At 38.9% G+C, this 19611-nt stretch overlaps 2 protein-coding genes across 2 annotated transcripts; one reads left to right on the forward strand and one right to left on the reverse strand.

The window, feature by feature from the left end:
* Window positions 1-195: 195 nt before the first annotated feature.
* LOC132980715 (uncharacterized) lies at window positions 196-3391 on the reverse strand. Its single transcript, XM_061047002.1, has 6 exons — window positions 3235-3391; window positions 2338-2433; window positions 1995-2139; window positions 1842-1909; window positions 1694-1761; window positions 196-1551 (listed from the first exon to the last, which is right to left on the reverse strand). The coding sequence occupies exons 1-6, from the start codon at window positions 3297-3299 to the stop codon at window positions 791-793; spliced, it is 1203 nt and encodes a 400-aa protein (XP_060902985.1). The 5' UTR covers window positions 3300-3391; the 3' UTR covers window positions 196-790.
* A 597-nt stretch (window positions 3392-3988) lies between these two features.
* LOC132980717 (serine/threonine-protein kinase DCLK1-like) lies at window positions 3989-19528 on the forward strand. Its single transcript, XM_061047005.1, has 16 exons — window positions 3989-4219; window positions 4595-4976; window positions 5224-5570; window positions 11909-12008; window positions 12285-12401; window positions 12578-12672; window positions 13579-13666; window positions 13774-13943; window positions 14288-14407; window positions 14543-14689; window positions 15288-15421; window positions 15551-15628; window positions 15859-15952; window positions 16068-16148; window positions 16234-16347; window positions 17639-19528. The coding sequence occupies exons 2-16, from the start codon at window positions 4616-4618 to the stop codon at window positions 17849-17851; spliced, it is 2259 nt and encodes a 752-aa protein (XP_060902988.1). The 5' UTR covers window positions 3989-4219; window positions 4595-4615; the 3' UTR covers window positions 17852-19528.
* The last annotated feature ends 83 nt before the right edge of the window (window positions 19529-19611 follow it).

Consider the following 19611-nt stretch of genomic DNA (forward strand, 5'->3'; position numbering starts at 1 on the left):
CATTTTAGAACTCAAAATAATTTGGTTTGTTATTGCATTGGTTTTGAAGCTGTGAGTTGGATTTCTCAGCAGAAGTTAAAACCTTTTTGAAAATATTTAGATTTCACACCAAGTCAATACAAATTAATTTCAAAAGAGAAAATGAGCTTTAAATTAGGATGTTTGTTATTCATATCGTAACAGAAGTGAAATAGGTATTCTAGAAATCATTTTTATTTGAATGCTAGAGAACACAGACATTCATCCAATAGCTTCTAGTAAATGTAACACAAATAATCCAAATACATGGATTGGCTATTTTCAACATAGTGAAGTGGAAAATACAAAAAAAAACATTTCAATTAAACAAATTCAACTAAGAAATTCTTAACAATTCCTTCAATATTCTGTGACAAAGTCAAAACACTCTGTAGCAACATCAATAAATCTTTTACAAAACATCTGCAGAAAACATAATTCAGCAAATGATTTCTGGAGGTGTGCACTACAAAAAAAAGAATTTTCACTTTTTCATCAAAAATTATTTGTTGGCTGTATGATGACCGATGAGTTGCTTCAAGTTACTGTATGTAAACTTCCTGTAGCAAATCACAGGAATGCAGCTCTACGAGAGGCTGGCAAAGCCCATCAACTTATATAAAGTATTGATTTTAAGTATGCATAATAGACCAGCATAAAAAAAACTAACCAATATCTGCATTAACTTTTGTCATTTTCAGCTAATGAAAACTGAAAGACTGACAATCTTCTTCATATTATGCAGGTTTTACATCTGCAAGCAAACATATAGTTAGCCGGTCCTTGCGTAAGGTGAAAGATTCATGTTTACAAGACTAGCATCAGGCAAGCATAGATTACCATTAGTGTCCAAGAGTAGATCAAGCCAAAATTGATTGACTGTATTCAGTGGACTGTCTGTCAAAGGACTGCTGCTACAGAGGTCACTCTCCAGGAGGAGTCTTGAATGACACAGAACATCTGACACCGACACATTTCCATCCTCAGGTGTCACATCAACAGAACTTGAAGACAACGGGGTGGGTGGTCGATTTTCTGAAACACTAGCAGTTTGGCAGACCAGAGATGAACCAACATAACTTTGTTCTGCTGAAAGTTTGGTGACATGTGTTACTGTAGCCTGTTGAGGTGGGCTGTAGTTTTGGCAAACATTTACTGATGGAAGAGCAGTAGGATGCAGAAAGTCAGGAGTGGCATCCCAGAACACATTGTATGAAGACAGGTCTGGTCCCAGCTCTGGTAAAAAAGTGGGGCTGATCATTTCTGATGTGAAAGCACGTGAAGTGGGGTTCATCAAGTTATTTTCCACAGACTGGAATGACGCAGAGAGAAATTGATCTTGGCAAACTGGCAGCATTTGTCCCCAGGGAACAGCCGATTTGTCCAACAGTATTGGCGGGGCATGCACTGATGTCACGACCTCGGCTGGAAAAGGCATCGGAGCCACTGTCAGAGGATGGCTTTTTGTGACAGGTGGCTGATTCACTGGATTACACAGCTTCTGCTGAGTGCATTTCACTGTGTCATCATGATCTGAAATTATTAAAAATTTAAACAAACTCACACTTCAGAAAGTATTCTCCAACAATGCAATTCATTAATCTGACAGTTGATAACACTGAAGGAAAGACCTAAAAAAATAAAATAAAAAAAAAGAATAGTACATGAGCCATACCCTCATTGGACTTCTCGGTAGCTGGTTGTGCTCTCTGAGACGTTATCCTCTTGAGCCTGACTTTTTTTCTGTGGAAAAATAACATTTACAATTGAGCACTTTTGCCATTAAAACCTTAACATGAAAAGGTGAATTTTTTTTTCTGTACCTTTTCCTCTGTGGTCTTTGTTTGCTTTTCCATGAATTACTCACTTTTTCCTCAACCGCTTTATAAACCTGTGTAAAACAGGTCATTAACGCATGGGAACTATCACAGCAAAGCATTGGCTGTCTGTGCTGCGGAAGACTGCAATAGACCTACTTTAGACAGAACATTTGGAGGTAGAGTCTCCTTCAGGTAGCTCATGTACCTCGCAGTGAGCTCTAGTGTGGTGGCTGTGTCTAAATGGCCACCGACAAAGGGCAGAAGGTCACGCAAGCGGCGACAAGATGTTCTAATTTGAAGCCTGGGAAAACACGCAAATAGAATTAGGGAATGAGCGCAATAAACACAAGCCAAAAGTTATTGTTTTACTACATAATCACTCATCTTATTCTATCAAAAGGAGGATTACTTCAACACAGTAACACGTTTAGATGCCCATAACTGAACAAAAAGAACATGTATTTAGGAGATAATGTAAAGAGAATCCCCTAAATCAAACCTCCGTTTCTTTTCCTTGTAAGAATGAAGAGAAGCCTGGAGCTCACTTTTCCTTTTAAGAGAAGGGGTTGATCCATCTTTAAGGTCATCCCTGGACCTGAAGGCAAAAGGGAAAAAAAAAATCCTTTACCCAAACATTACATTTACATGTTAAGGTTGAACAAAAGTAAACTTGAAAAGTATTCAGTGCTTTATTTCAGCTAAGGGAATTTCATTCATATTTATTTGTGCCAAAGCTGGGGCTCAGTAGCCTACAGAAAAGAATGTGCTATACCCTTTATCTCGACATGCTTACTCCACTGCTGAAGTTTCTTATGATTGACAGAGCTTGCTACGTGGTTTGTCTAAAAGAATTGTAGTCAAACAGTCATCACGCTACTTTCATACATCAGACAAACTTTGCAGGTGATCATCTAAAGTCTCATACTACACCTAATTTATCTACTAAGAGACCTGCAGAAGAAAGACTGTTTCAATCAAATAAAGTCATGGCTATGTTTCTAGACTTATTTTACAAAGGCTACTCTAGGGAGGAACAAGGACACAATAAAAAAAAAAGATGAATTGCCCAGAAATACATAAAGATTCAAGAAGGTTGTTAGAATACGACGAAAGGTGAATTAACCTTGAATAAGTCAAACGTGTGGATTATTTTAGGATCAAATAGCCTGAACAGCAAACGGTAGCTTCTTTAAAATAACATCCGTGACATCACGATTTTGAGGATAAATAAATGAGGCCTTCCGCAGGTCAGCTGGATAAAAGCACTTTAGTACATAAATAGTTTGCACCAGGTTTGACTTCCTTATCGCATTATCGAAACAGGATGTAAACCAGAAACAGAGTGACGATGTGGATGATTTTTTTTTTTTTTGATACAAAAACACGTGCAAATTACCTTTTAGGTGGTCTTCTGCTCATACTTAAATGACGTTTATTAGTTCCCGTGCAAAATGTGTCCATCAGGTTCTCATCAGGTCCCACAGACTGTCCACGCGCTCACTAATTAATGACTTATAACTTACACCTGTGTGCGTACCTGTGTCAAAACATGCCGGATAGCATGACATGTGGAGTCTTTCAAAAAAACAAATACTTTGCTCGTTCATCTCTGCCTGAACATTAACACTACAACAGGAAACAAACTAAAATCCACTTGGACTATTTTTGAAACGGAAACCTGGAAGCAAAAGCTAAACTATCCTGGCAACTGAAGAGAGACTAGTTATGTTAAAAGTGGTAAGTTAGTGGCTTAACTTAAAAGGAGAACAATCATAGTCACAAAGGTATCTAAGAAAATAACTCAAAATAGATTTAAGCCTGTTTAATAGGTAGCTAACATTATCTGGTTAAGGTTCTCTTGGTGCGCTTTGATGCTGTGGTGAAATATGTTTAGATGGGTAGCACTACCCGACTGAACACTGGTAGGCTACAATAGAAATTTTTCAATGGTGTTTTTTTCATGGGTATTTGTTTTTTGCTGTTTAAAAAAATCTATTAATCATATTGTACATATAGCCTACCATTAAGGCGTTATTATGCAAGAAGACATCAACGTGAACGCGCATCATTCTAACACACAGCATGTTTTTTTTTTTCTATAGCCACGTGCACGTCTAGTGCTGCTGACACCCGAGCGCCGGTCCGGTGTAAATCACTGCAATGGCAGAGGAGTAGGGGAGGGTGGAGGACACCGGCAGCAGCCCTGCCTCCTCATTGCATGTGAACACACAGCAGAGTAGACGCAGGGAAAGCAGGCAGCACCATCACAGGGGCAACAAAGGGACGCACGGTTCATCTCAGGCTGCAAAAGAATAAATGATTCATTGAGACAAGTTTCGCTTTGAGATACACGTCCTATTGCATCTGTCCTCACCTCAAAGGTAAGAGCGGTTGCACCAGAAAAAATATAATCCATATGCTCTGTACTGTTTTCTCGTTACATTTGGCTATATTGTTTTCTTAGAATAATATTAAAGCCAATGTGCCTTTCAGGTTTATACTATTGTTCCATCGTATGCACCTGATTTACCTTTGCTGTAAGGATAGAATTAAGACACACAAGGCAGCATGAAATGGGTGTGACATGTTACCACATAATGTGTGTATGAGCAGCAGTAGCTGCATCAAAGGTTGTAGTGCTGTATTAGGATTATAAGCAATCATACTGATTTACTAAAGGGAGCCTATTTTTCTAATCTAAGTGCAGGTTAAAGCGCTCATGAAGATATTAACTATCCTCCTTGTATTTTTTAAAGGTGTAATAGCACTTCATAGTCATGGAGCTGGAGCACTTTGATGAGCGGGACAAGGCTCAGAGAAATACCAGAAGGGGCTCAAGAGGGAATGGGCTTCCCAGTCCCACTCACAGTGCCCACTGCTGCCTTTACAGAACCAGGACGCTGCAAGCACTTATCTCAGAAAAAAAGGCCAAGAAGATTCGGTTCTACCGCAATGGGGACCGCTACTTCAAAGGGATCGTGTATGCCATTTCTCAGGAGAAATTTAGGTCCATTGAAGCACTCCTGGCTGACCTTACTCGATCTCTGTCAGACAATGTCAATTTGCCACAAGGGGTGCGAACCATATATACCGTTGATGGGACAACAAAAATCACCAGCATGGACCAACTGGTGGAAGGTGAGTAGTTTACCTGATGTTGTTGTAAGTTTGTCCCAGATTTAGTAGAGTAGTATGACATCAATTAAGTCTCAAGCTCTGACAAAATAACAGCTAATGAAGCTCAAAACAAAATGTTTGACTTTCTGTCTTGGAGAGAAGAAGTAGATGGAGTTACACTACCCTGTGGTACTTTTTACTTAGCTTTATCTTAACCTTTATTGTTGGCCTCTAAAAACATCTCTTTATGCATCTTGCTTTTCTGCAGGTGAGAGCTATGTCTGCGCATCCATAGAGCCCTACAAGACGCTTGAATACACAAAGAATGTTAATCCCAATTGGTCAGTGGGTGCTCGGACTGCCATGGCAGTTCGTGATCCTGCTTCCCTCGGTAGCGCCATGGCCGGATGCCCTGAAACCAAGGAAACCAAGGACTTTATCAAGCCCAAACTGGTGACCATTGTCCGCAGTGGAGTAAAGCCTCGCAAGGCTGTACGCATCTTGCTCAACAAGAAGACTGCACACTCCTACGACCAAGTCCTGTCTGACATTACAGACGCCATTAAGCTTGACTCTGGAGCTGTCAAAAGGCTATATACTGTGGACGGCAAGATGGTAGGTGTTACTTTATCATTTTTAATTGTGATTCCTGGAACCTTACTTTCACAAAAACCAAACACTACTTTTAGGAATCGAGCATACAGCATCCATAAAAGTAGGGCACAATAGCAAACATTCAAACTAGGCAATGGCTAAAAGAAACAAGAACAAATGTAAGATGATGGAAAAAGTATTCTGTGATTTGTTTTTAAATATTTGGAGGTTTAAGGAATTGAATCTAGTTCAGTTTGGCAAACTCACATTAGAATCTTTCATAATCTGTCTGTTCCTTACTACTAACAGCAAAAGCATAAAGCTTGCAGCATTGCATACTACGCACACCTGTGGTATTCAGAGCATTGTTAGTTGCAAACAGTTCAAGTTAATGTAAATTTCTTGGACTTAACAATGAATTTTAATATCATACTCTGGCATGCCACTTTTGGGCTGTGCATGCAGTTGGTTAAGCTGGTGGCACATTCTTTGCTTAAATAAATTAACCTGCTTTTTGAAAAGTTATTTTTTTGTTTGCAATTTTCTCCATGATGCATCAGCTCTTTACAAGGGATGGTGCTTTTATGTAGGACACAAGTCACAGGAGACTGGCTTGACCTTTGGCTATCCACTTCCCAGCTTGGCTGTGTGAAGTGTCTAGAAAGATTGGGTTAGTGGGTTTACATGTTCTCATCACATACTGAGTTTGTGTGTATTTCCCACAATAAGCTAACCAGTGCATGTTGCACATGAGGCAGACATGGTTTGCAGTCAGTGCCGTCTTGAATTTATAAAGCTCTGTGACTTAATTGGAGGTTTCAGAAGACACAGATCATTGCCTCTGACATTCTCCATTCATGTCTCTGAGAACTGTTTCCTTAACCAGAGAGAGAGAGAGAGCCCAATAGGTTTAAGTCAACTGGGAATATGCACTAAATGTATTACAAGAAATAGGTTTCTAGGACTCCATCTCATATTTCTACCAAACAGTAGCACATTGTTAAATGGGTATTCATTTAGTGATTCAATATAACAGGACACAGAATATGATAAGTAAATGTGTACCTTTCTTTTCCTTTTCATATATGGCTGGATTGAACTTCCTGGACAGTAGACAATATTTCGATGATCATACTAAAGTGGCATTGATAAGTGCCCAACATCATAACAAAATGTGCACATTTATTATCATACTTCTGTAGTATATTACAAGTGATATCTGCTTTGCTTCATGGGCTCATATCAATGATAAACACTTGATAAACAACTGTGGATAAAATTTATGAAAAAATGCCATCCCATCAAAAACATCAGCTCTTTAACTAAGCTTATTCATAAACTTTATCACCTGCACTTCTTATGAGTAACCCTTATCACAATAATGAGTTTTTTCCCCCTCTGATGGTTTCTATGGTGACATGGTTTCCTAAGCTGGTTGCTAAGGAAACAGCCTCTGCGGCAGAGCGGTGCAGTAGTGATGTCAGGACTGTAGGTGTAGTGTGAGAGGGTTCATAGATGCAGTGCCTGGTATCTAAGCCTTATGATACACATGGTGGCAGGATGGAGCACATGGCCGAGGTATTATCTCGGGATCCAGGGAACAGTTGGGGATTTTTCACACCGGCAAACAAATCTGCCTTCACAGACCCTCTAAATTATTTAAGGAATACAGTTTTTGAGCAAAGCGTAAATATACATGATATCTCAGCAGATCAGCAGTGGATATTGTGTATACAGTGTGCTTTTTTTTTTTCATGGTTCTGCATTTCTTACTTGCACAGAAATAAAAAATATATTTGCTTCCATGCTTGTTTTTTTATGTCAGCAGTGACTTCTTAATGAGATTTGTATTATGTGTTTGGCAGTGCAGTTCTGTGCTCAGCTTTCTCTGCTTTTATACTTTTTATCATGTTGGGGCTCCAGATGGCTAAATAGGCCCCCGTTGGCATCAAAGGGCCTGTTTTCATGGGTATTTAACCTTTGGTAAATTACCTGCTTGTGATTTTGGTCCTGGGACGATGACATTCTGTGAGCATCTTTTTTTAATATCCTTATTCTGTCAAATTTAGCGCACATTATTCCTCACGGCAGAAGTAATGACCAGGTACTTTGTAGGTGTTTTTGAATTCCTATTTAATTTGATCTACTGTTTCATATTAGCGTATATTCTTTGAGACTTGCTCTGATCTCTATGCTGAGTCACTCTGTAATGGAAGTAGGTCAAATGGACACAACAAAGAACATGATTTTGGGATGAATGTCACAAGACGCAGATAAATGTTTACTTACACAAAATCCCTACTAAAAGTAACACGAAGATAAGGTAAAGAGAAGATTTAAAAGGAACAGACACCCTGCAGGTGAGGCCTTTTGATACAGGAAAACATGCCAGTGTGTGTTGGATGGAGTAGAAAATGTTTTCATGACTGAGGACATCTGAAGAGCCCATGGCTTTCCATCCAGCTGTAATGGATATAGCCCTGTGCTCTAATAGAATTATGTGCACTGTTTACTTCTTGGTGCATATTAGTCAATGCTTTTTTGCTGAAATAGATGTCAACACAATCAGAGGACTCAACAATATACTAAATTATGTGTAAATAAATATGATTAGCACCCCATTCAAGCCTTAGGAACAGAAGGGAAGTGGTTATGATGAGAGCTACAGTTCCCTACAAGCCACAGAGCCAAACCTAACTGTGTTTCTCATTTCATTAATTCATGTTGACCTTGACTCCTCACTCTCCTGGTTTGGTTTGTGTGGGACCACATTGAATTTCTATGGTCACATCACATTATCTCTGCATGATTCACATTGGCTGAAAAACTGTTTCTTTTAGAAAATAAGTTGTTTATAATTTGAAATGACTCAATTAAAAATATTACAGACTATATTCTCCTGCATTTCATTGAAATGAATATAGAGCCAGATTAAGTTAGTTGCCTTAAAATGGACAATTTTGGAAACATTTGCTAACAAATGAAAGACTAACTTCTTAACGGTAGGGTGTAATGCGTTCCTGCTAAAGAACATGTATATTGTTGATTAAAAATATAGATTTTTCTCAAAATATGCCCTTTTTAAACCCCTAATTCTAAATAAAGAGGATAAATAAGGATGAAGGACATAGGGACTTGCTTTCTGGCTTTCCTCTCATCCACTGCTGTGACTTGGCTGTTAAACACAGAACACTGACTTGCTCAGTGTCCCAATGCGTTTGGCTTAGAGAAGACATTTCCTTTTTGTTATGAGATTCTGCTAATTATGCACCAGCCAAAGTGGGGCATGCTGTTGTACTTTAATTAGAATATTGCAGAGACTTTACAGAATACCAAACGGGTACTTTGAGCTATGTTTTTAGGTCTGTATTGATATTATTTTGAAGTCCTGTCTCAAAATCTGGTGATGTAACATGAATGTTGCATGTGTTACAATACTGTAAATCATGTTGTGCATTACTCCGAAGTCTTTTCAAATGGCATCATCATGGTGATACCTTTTTGTCTTATCAGCATACCAGCCTGTATGAATATGATTTAAATTGTCTTTTTACCTTCTGCGGAAAGTCGGACGTTGTTAGAACTACTTGGAGCTAAATATAGACACTGGAGATGTGAGCATTGTGATAAGGACTGCTGAAATGGTTGAAAGTAGCACTTAGTGTGTTACATTCTTATTATTGCTTTAGTCTTTTTGGGAGGCTTTGGGTGTGTCCTTATGGATTTTCTCAATTTGCACTTTTAAGAGAAGCTGCTACTTGATTCTGTCATGTCAGAAATGTTTAAAGAAGAGATTCAGCGCTCTAGAAAGCTGAACCTGGTTTTTTTTTCTTTCTTTTTTTTTGTGTTTCATTTCTTAAGAATCGTTGCTTGTGCAGGAGGAGATGACAAATCATACCGTGAGGATCAACATTTCCATGGGATGCTCCTGGACTGCTAGGAGTGATTGTGTGATAGGGGGAGGGTAGGCCTGATGTAGCTGCTGTGTCACTGAGCCAGGCAGGGCATCAGTAATCAATAAAAAGCAACACATTCCTGTTTGTCCTAGTTCTGCTTTTCCATTTCAAAGTTGAGTTTCTTTGACCCCAGAATTTAAGACTACAAAGATCCATATTTTGTCGCTCTTTATTTGTGCACTTTTGATTAGATCTGTTAATGCCTTTTACACTTTTTGTTTTTATCACTTGTCTATCATTTGATTAGATTCCATAATCCTATTGTGGAATAATGTTGCCTCTTTTTTAGTCTGTTTTAAATATGATCATGTGGTCTGAAGTCCAATTTGAACTCGGTGCCATCTTATGAACGTGTTTCATGTTACTCTGCCTCTGCTAGTCTGATCGCGACATTGTTCCTGATGTCTGCGGTCTTTCCTGTTCAGTTCCACAGATAGGATCTGACAGTGGATCTTGTCCCTCTCATCGTCTCAACCTCACTGGTGATTCTGTCTGGTCTCCTTGGCAACCGCTTTGCAGCTCTCCTCCCTCTGGGATCTCACACTCGTTTGGAGGATGGGCGGGGGCTTTCAGTGAGGGGCATCTGCAATGGAAAGAGCCACATTAAGCCCCCCACTGGGCTCAGTTTTTATTTTAAGACTTCATGGATGAATGACCTTCAGATTTTTCGAGGTAGTCTTGCTCCAGGTTACTGATAGTGCCCTTTGTTCTGTGGATAATCCCGCATTTAATTATTAGGTCTGGCTAATACACAGCTACGTACACTGTAGCCTCAGTCGTGTTGCTTTTAAAATGTCTTATTTATTTAAATCATCAAAGATTGGTACATGTTAAACCAGAGTATTGGCCCATAATAAATAAGGAACATGATAACCTAACATTTAATACATGGTTAGAGGGTGGTGTGGTTGACAGGGTGTGGTGGCTTTCTGGTCTTGCTGTCTTTGTTAAAGCAGCTTCGTCATCCTGTTAGACTCCTGCTGAACTCTCCATGGTTCTAAATGACTAGACTATAAATAATGCATGTACATTGTACACACGTCAGCAATCTTCATTTTTATTAGCTACACTTGCATCGTTGTCTTTTACTCTAAAGTACCATTTAATGAATCACATGATCTACTAATTTATAGCATGTAAAAAAGACTAGACTGAGACTGGTAAAAGACAACATAATTTCCAGCCGGATCAGTATTGGATTTAGTTTTTGTGGAGAGAGAATATGCCGAGTTGACCTCTCTGTAGAGGAAATGAAAACAGGAGCTCTTCTTTCTCTGGAACATGGCTGTAGTTAAGCACATCAATAAGCCTTTCGAGGAGAAGGTCATGACTCCATCAGCATCTTCATTTATTTATGACACTGCATGTACTTTGATGGGCTTCTGCTGTATCAGTATGGCAGCTGATGCATCAACTCGGTTATATAATTTCTCTTTATAGAATGAAAGTGCTAAAGATTTGCATTTGTCTTTTTGTTTTGTTTAAATTAACTGAAAACGTCCTCTGGCCAATTGTAACGTCTAACCTAAAATCATACTACCATGTCAGAATGAATTTCTAACATCTTAATGCTTCCATGTGAGGAACAAATATGCCCATCATGTCTTTGTATGATTGGCTTCCTTAATGATTAGTGTTAAAAAAACATGTTTTACATTGTAGTTAACTTAATCTCTGGTAAAGGATGAAAATGTTTTAAAGGCTGGCAGACTTTCACAGACTCTACAAAACACCAAATAAGTTTCCAATAAGCTTTTCTGCTCTTTGATGTTACCCTTGAGACATTTTCATATGCAGGCTGGCTGATACGCCTGTAGAAATGAATATATTTTCATTATTCATGTGCTGCACACACAGCTGCTTTTATTTCCCTTGTTTTTTGGCCATCTTTGATATGCAATGTGCAGTGCTCAGCTGCAATACTATGTCATAAATCCAGCAGTATTTAAATGTATCTTCATCAGACTTCCTCTGAGATGAGCTTAGTGATGATACATTTTGAATCTAATAGCTGTCATTTCTTTTTTAATAATTATTTCTGCACTAACAGGTGTGAAGTGGCACATTTTAATCAAAGTTTTTATGGCCGACATTGTTTTATGGTTTCAGAAACGATATCTTTCTATTTTTTTTCTTTCTTGATTCTTTTCAGAGACGCTCCATTAAAGTTTGAAGGCAAGCCAAACTATCTGTGGAGTGCAGCAATAGTATCGGTCTGAGGGCGTATGCTCTGGCTGAAAAGAAACCATGAATTCTAGATGTTTTTATTATGTGAATTAATTTATTTGTTTTTTTAAAGAAGCAGTACTCTTTTGAAACTGACGTGTATAGTTACACTGTGGAAAGTTACATATCCAATGAGTTTTTGCTCTGTAACTGACAGAAGCCTCTTGTCTTGACCAGGTCACCTGCCTTCAGGACCTTTTTGGTGATGATGATATATTTATTGCCTGTGGCCCTGAGAAGTTTCGTTATCAGGATGACTTCAACTTGGATGAAGGCGGTAAGTTTTTTTTAATTTTTTTATTTATTTTTTTGCTTGCCACCTCAAATTGTAGCTGCTACTGTAAACAAAAGATTACTCATATTTAATATATTGTACCCTGAAGAAATAATGCTTTATTTATATGTAAAGTTCTTTTAAAACACAGAACATTTCATTGCACTGACTTAATTCTAAGTAAAATGAGATTAATTTAACTCAAATGTTTATATCTATTTTTATTTAATTTTACTGTGGCAGTGTATGCTTTCATGTTCTATCTTTCGTGGTCTATAGAATGCAGAGTGGCAAAGTCTGCATCATATGGACGACTTCCCTCCATGCAGGGTCTATCTTCCCCGAGAAGTGGTGGGATGTCCCGTAGAAGCAAGTCTCCGTCATCCACCGGTTCAGGTACATTTTAGTGTGTCTTGTGTGTTGATGCGTACAAACAAGGAGAAAGATATTTGTCCAAAGCTTCACATATAGTCTATAGAGTCAAATGTATTTATTCACATTTAACATGTGTGAAAGTACATGTTGTACATCTTTTTTATCATTGTTTGTTTCCATTTCTGCTCCATGCACAGCTAATGGTACAGCAGGCAGTCAGCTGTCCACGCCTAGATCTGGAAAGTCTCCAAGCCCCTCTCCAACCAGTCCAGCTAGCCTCCGACGAAGACAGGTAAAAAAAAAAAGGAATGTTATTAATGTTTATAAAGGAAGTTCTCAAGATTATTCCGACTGAGAGATTTTGCAAAATGTCAATAAAGTCTCCTCTTTTATTTACCTGCTTAGCACTTGTGATGTCTTTCTCTGCTGTTCAGCTTTTTTCCTTCTCCTCTAAAGTCAGTAGTACACTATGTTATGGCGCCCACTAGTGTATGTTAGCGGGACCATCAGAATATTTATACCAGTCATATTTGTTGACTCTACTGTTAGTTTGTGTTGGGCAGTAATGCGACCCTGCTGGTTTTGTATTTTGCACATTACTGCTCGTATAAAGATGGCATTGTGAACAGGGTTAGCCGGGTTCAGGTGAATTTGTCCGGCAGATAAAGAGATCAATGGCCAAAATGTCCAGCTGGAAATATGCCATTAAACAATAATGAAAAAATAAATATTAGTATTAAATATTGTTTCCCAAACATGGACAATATTTGCCGACCATTTAAGATTTTCCTTTATTAGGCTGTTACCCTAATCCAATGTACAGTCTCCCCTTGCTCTACCCCTTCACCTACATGTGTGAGTCTGCTTTGACACGTGCTCTGCAGATCAGAGGGAGAGAGATGTCCGCCTCAATTGAACTGTGAGGTCTCTTTCTAAAGATGACCCTTCTTGTGATATTGGTTTGGTAGAAATTGATAATTTTTCAAACCCTTTAAGTTGGTGACAAGGTTACTTTAATGTTTCACCATGCTTGATTTATCCTCTAACTGCATGCTCATTGCTGTGAGAGTGGAACAAATAGGCTTTGTACAAGCTGGCTGTAATCACATTTTTACAAGTTTTGCCTTTCCCAACATGGATGGCAATTTCATCGGTGTGTCTTTTTCGTTCTCACTCAATGGCTGTCCTGTCTTTTCAGGGATCTCTGCATAGTGGCTCTTCTCTCTCTTTGGCTTCTACCAAGGTTTGCAGCTCAATGGATGAAGGCGACGGGCCTGGAAGTGAAGGTAGGATATTGCATGAGACTTAAACGTAGCGGCAGAGGTTTGCAAAAAACACCTAGGCATATGTTGATATATTATATAATATAGATTACATGTCTTTTGCTCTATAGCTGAGCCATTGGATGAGTACCCTTCAGTACCTGCCTCCATATCAGAGAGGTACAAAGTTGGGAGGACTTTAGGGGATGGAAACTTTGCCGTGGTGCGAGAGTGTGTTGAGAGATCCACTGGAAGAGAGTACGCTTTGAAGATCATCAGTAAAGATAAATGCAGAGGAAAGGTGAGTCTGCTTCTTCATCTGCTGTCTTCAGTTATTACATAAGCAAGTTTGGATGCATAACTTGTCAAGAAGTTATTTTCATCATTTAATATTGAGGATGTTTTGTTGATGCTCATTCAGTATTAACCATTTAATGTCATTGTTGGGACACCTTGGGACTTAAATATTTGGCCTTTCTAATTTAGGTTATGTTAATGAGGAACACAATTGTCAATGAAAATGTATTTGTTTGTAAAATTTATTTAATTTAAAGACTGGCTCCCAACTTTCTCATCTGATATGTTTTATATTTCTGAGCTAAGCAGTGCTCGTGTTTTTCCTCTGACTGAATCTCCTTCATCCAGGAACACATGATACAGAGTGAAGTGTCAATCCTTCGGCGGGTGAAACATCCCAACATCGTACTTTTAATTGAGGAAATGGACACCCACGGTGCCCTTTTTCTTGTTATGGAGTTGGTTAAGGTAATATTAAAAGTGTTTGATAAATATATTTTTAGAATGAAATTGTTTGTTTTACTTAATGTTAGTTTTGTGACTTTTGTCTACAAAAAAACAATAAATAGAAGTGTTCATCTCAGATCTCTCAAACTGTTTCAGGGAGGCGATCTCTTTGATGCAATCACCTCATCTAAAAAATACACGGAGCAAGATGCCAGCAGTATGCTGTTCAATCTGGCAAGTGCCATCAAGTACCTGCACAGTCTCAACATCGTCCACAGAGACATCAAACCTGAAAACTTGTTGGTAAGTTTTACTCTGAAGATTCTGACCTGGCAGCTCTTCAATCCTAATGGCTTTTTGTTTCCATTTCTTCCTCCTTTTCTGCTCTTGTTCTCACTTTTCTCCAAGTGCTAACGACATCAAAGCATTCAACATTATACCATTAAGATATTTCATTATAGAAATGATGATACTAAATTAGTCAACACCACAAGGTATCACTGAAACATTGTGGTCATTAGGCACTCGCATTGTGAACACATGCCCTCTGTAAAGTCTGACCTAGATTAAAGCAGCCTTGATTGATTAAGTTTAGTTTTAGAAGCAGACAATTTAAGATTTCTGAACGGAACAAATCCAGCACACTGATGGACACACCTTCCTCGAATAGTGAAGCTTTGTTTGTCTTGCAGATGGTAGAAATATTGTGTTTGCAACAGAGAGACCATCTGTATTGTTATTGGCTTTGTTTTTCCTTTCAGCTGGATTTGAATGTGGTCCTTTCCCTTGCTTTTAAGATATCGCAGATTACTTAATAAAAATGTCACAGCCTCTTTATTATCACAAAGATCTTAACCAATGAGAGAAATGTTAATAGTTTGATATACGTTTGCTTAAACAGGTGTTTGAACACCACGATGGCAGTAAATCTCTGAAGCTAGGTGACTTTGGCTTGGCCACTGTTGTGAACGGGCCCCTCTATACTGTGTGTGGCACACCCACCTATGTTGCTCCAGAGATCATTGCTGAGACGGGGTAAGTCCGAGGGGTTCATCCGAGTCATGAGACGTGATTTTTTTTCTGTGAAAGATGAAAAACCTCATAACCACAATCAGAAACTGATGAAGTAAGCTTGATACCTTGTGTCTTCCTCCTTTATCACAGATATGGCCTTAAGGTCGATATCTGGGCAGCTGGGGTGATTACTTACATACTGCTGTGTGGTTTTCCTCCTTTCCGTGGGTATGTGCTCCTGTTTTACACTGATGATGTTTCAACCTGTTAATATGTTTAACATGTCATGGCCTATGGTTTCTATTTGAATTAAGGGGGGTATAATTTGACCTCTAAATGAAATTCAGGCCCTGCATGTTAAATATAAATACTTCAACATATCTGTGGTATGCTAATTAATCAAATAGTGTTATATAAAAGAAATGAAAGTAAAATTTACTAAGCGTGCTTTTGTTCAGTGGTGAAGATCAGGAGGCTCTCTTTGACCAGATTTCAAGAGGCCAGCTTGATTTCCCTGCGTCATCCTGGGATAATGTGTCTGATTCTGCCAAGGTTTTTTGTCTTCAAATTCTCTTCTCAATTATCAATTTTATGTTATACGGACACCAGCAGATCTGTTGGCTATATAATATAAATTAATACTCATGGCTACCTTGTTTTTCTTAAGGCTCTGATCACTGGAATGCTGCAGGTAGACGGTAAACGGAGATATACAGCTGTGCAAGTTCTGGATCATCCCTGGGTCAATGTAAGATCATTTCATCAGTCACCTGTGTACACATTACAGTGTGAAACAACATGTGGAGTTGCTGATTGTTCTTTGGGCTTCCCAGGATGATGCTGGGTCAGAGAATGAGCAACAGCTGCTAGTGGCTGGGAAAATCAAGAAGCATTTTAACACCGGGCCAAAGCTCAACAGCACCACAGCAGGAGTGTCTGTCATTACGGTGAGCACTGATCTGCATCCCTCACACGCCGACGCTGCATGAAACTCTGCATCAATAGATTCCTTTTTCTTTTTTTTTGGCTTGCATGTGTTCAAGTGATTCGGCGTTGTATGTTTCTCAGATTTTGAAGACTTCTGTTTTCTTTATGAACACTTTTCAATTCTATTTTCTTTGAACTTCCCTGCTTTATTTTGTGTAACATAGACATCAATTCATGTGCTTCTGGCTGCCTGGTCTTTCCTCAGTGTGCTTTTGCCTCTCATCCTCTTTTTGTAGATGGACTGTCAGCACTGTTCTTAGGAGATCTTAAAATAACATAGTTGGCCTGCAAGAACTCAAATTTGGTTGATATGATTCTTTGTATATTTTCAAAGGAGAGCTAAATTCACCCAACTGGCAGAAAGATACATACACTGTAACTACTTACAGTTGAAGGAGCTGAATTGTCAGTAGCCAAATTCAAATGTTTCTCCAGAGTTCAAGCACTGACTCTGACGTGACATTTTTCTGCCAGTTAAGTTTAAACATAAGTTTATAGTTGTACCAATTCATACTAATCGGGTCAGCAATGTTTTGACTTGTTCAGATCATCTGAGTTGCACTCATCTCTCTTTGCTCAGCTGGAGAAGGACTTAACCATCCAGAGATCAGGGTCTCTGGACCACTGTCAGCATCTAGGAATGTACTGGATAAGGTATGACACAGAATAGCTCCAATAAGCAGTGCTTCCATGGCAAAGTGCTGGCAGTCTCCATTTCACATCTCTTAAAGGGTTTGAGCAATTTACCCTCAAAGCAGTTTTCATGCCTCGCCCTCATTTATGCCTCTTCCTCATTTACCATTAGCAGATCCATCACTTGATCAAGCTACTTCCCCTCACTAGTGCTGTGGCTGTTTCCTATGTGTTTACTTATTCTGCATAGTAAAGCTATGCGTCTGTGTGCTGCTACATCCACTGCATTTCAGGGTTACATGTGTTCAGGAACTCGATTTTGTTTCATAAATTAAATGTGAAAATATCTCTTTATTAGATGTGCTGTCACTGACATAAAGATGCCACACGCTGCCTATTCAAAGACTTAATTGTCTTGTGTTGTTGCTTTTTGGCTTTTCTGTTGGAGAAATTAACATTTGATTAAGAGAACTGAAGTGAGGTAAACTTTACAGACACCAGTGCATGCTAACATTGGATCGTTTATCAAGTGTCTCACTGGTGGTTGAGTGGATGCAGCTCCTCATCTTTGTGTTTTTTGGAGAGCCTAATGATAGCTGCTGTGTCGCCCTCTCTCAGACCACAGCACTTGATAAAGAGAAGCAAGTTTTCCGACGAAGACGCCACCAAGATGTGAAGCTCCCTTCCCACTTCCCTCACAGTATCCGTGCCGGTGCCAACCCAGGCCTCCCGGCCGCCGAGTTCAACTCAGAGTCCGAGGATATTTCCCCGTGTTCAGCTGACACCATCCGTTCACCTGACACCGTCCGTTCACCCACCTCCCCGTTTTAACAGCCTTCATGAGGATCGCTGGCCCTTCCTCACATTTATAAAAAAGTAGGAGAGATTGGAGGGCAAGATGGAAATACCCAAAACTGGGGTTAGTCGTCTGATTTGGACATTCACAGACTGCATACTTTACCTTTACCTATTATTTTTTTAATCATAATAATTTCATTTGCACTACAAAAGGCATTGATCAGAGAAATCGACAAGTTTGAAGCTGTGAGAATTCACCTTGTTCTCTTTTCATTTCAAAAGCCACACAACTGTTTGCCTTATTTCTACACAGCGAGCACTGATTAGTAGTACTTTGGAGCCCTCTTCTGGTGCAGATTGAATACTGCAGAAAAGTCAACCTGCTAAGCTAAGCACTCGGCTGCTTTTAAAAGTAATAAAGAAGAGTATTGCATTATATGATATTGTGATCGGACATGTAGATGTAAGATGTAACTTGTAAGATACTGGTGCATACGGCTTAGAAACACTGTTTGAGAACTAAAGGAACTTAAAAGACATGCTGCTACATTTAAACATAAACATTATCTGAAGAGATTTTTTTTATGGAGGACAAACATGGTCCTGCCATCAAGCAGCTCAGCTCGATAGAGATTTGGCTGCACAAGTGTTTGATTGTTGATGCTCCTGCTCATCTGGAAGCAGAAGTTGTTACATGTCTGTAAGAGTGGTTAGAATTCAGTAGTGGTACAGATGAATGTCAGTGTTGTGTAGTTGATAGTAAGTGCATGTTTTAGCCTTCCCTTCAATATGGATTTAAGTGCAATTAGGTGTACTTCCCAATGAGCACATTATTTTTAAAATGTCTCCTTTTTAAAATGCTGGAATAAGTGAGATTGTATCCATCACAGGTTGTTATTGATAGCAGAGAAACACACTTCTCTCTACAATGGGGACAATTAAATTATTATTTTCAAACTTTGAAATAAGACAGGTTAAATGTTTAACACGACAGTGCTTCCAGTACAATCCATGTGTTCATTTCTTCTTTTATCAGATCAAACAACATGACTGAGAAGTCTGTATGTACTGTATGTCCTCTGAGCTCTTCATACATTGTATCAGAGAGAAAATATTCATGGGTGTGAATGTCCTGCCTCGCATCAAAGACTGTAACCTGCATGTGAACTAATATGCATCCTAGTTCTGGTCTTTTACTGTTAGATATATACCACTTCTGTTATTACTATATGCACCCTCTTCACAAATGAAGTTCAATTAAGGAAGACTGGAGTCATACCACAGCTAAGTTAAGACTTGTATATACATGTTTAAACAGAAATGTACCAACTCATCACTGACATTGTTGTAAAGGGCTTTTAAGTTTTTGATAAGAATGAAGGGAACCAAAAAGCACAAAGAAAGCAAGTTGTGATGACGACTTTCTGGGAATGTTTGCATGTCATCTGAAAAACATGTCATGTTTGCAAACAGAAATGGTACTCAAAGAAGACTGTGAATGTCAAGGTTATGTGGACGCAGATAAAGAAAGTGACTGCTGTATTGTATTCATCCATATTCCATTTAATGCAGAGACATAAAAACAATCTTAATGAGAACATAACAGGTAACATGAAAGGATTTGTTGTGGTGGTTGGAAAAAAAAAACAACTTCCAACAATATTCTCTCCAAAGAAATGAAACCTGGTAATAAAAATGATTAGTCACTAATCTGTCAGGAGTTTGTTTTTGCATCACAACCTGCTGCAGACCCACACGATCTGAGGCAACACATGACAACAGCAGGTGGCAGT

Source organism: Labrus mixtus, chromosome 9 (assembly GCF_963584025.1).
Source record: "Labrus mixtus chromosome 9, fLabMix1.1, whole genome shotgun sequence".
Lineage (NCBI taxonomy): Eukaryota > Metazoa > Chordata > Actinopteri > Labriformes > Labridae > Labrus > Labrus mixtus.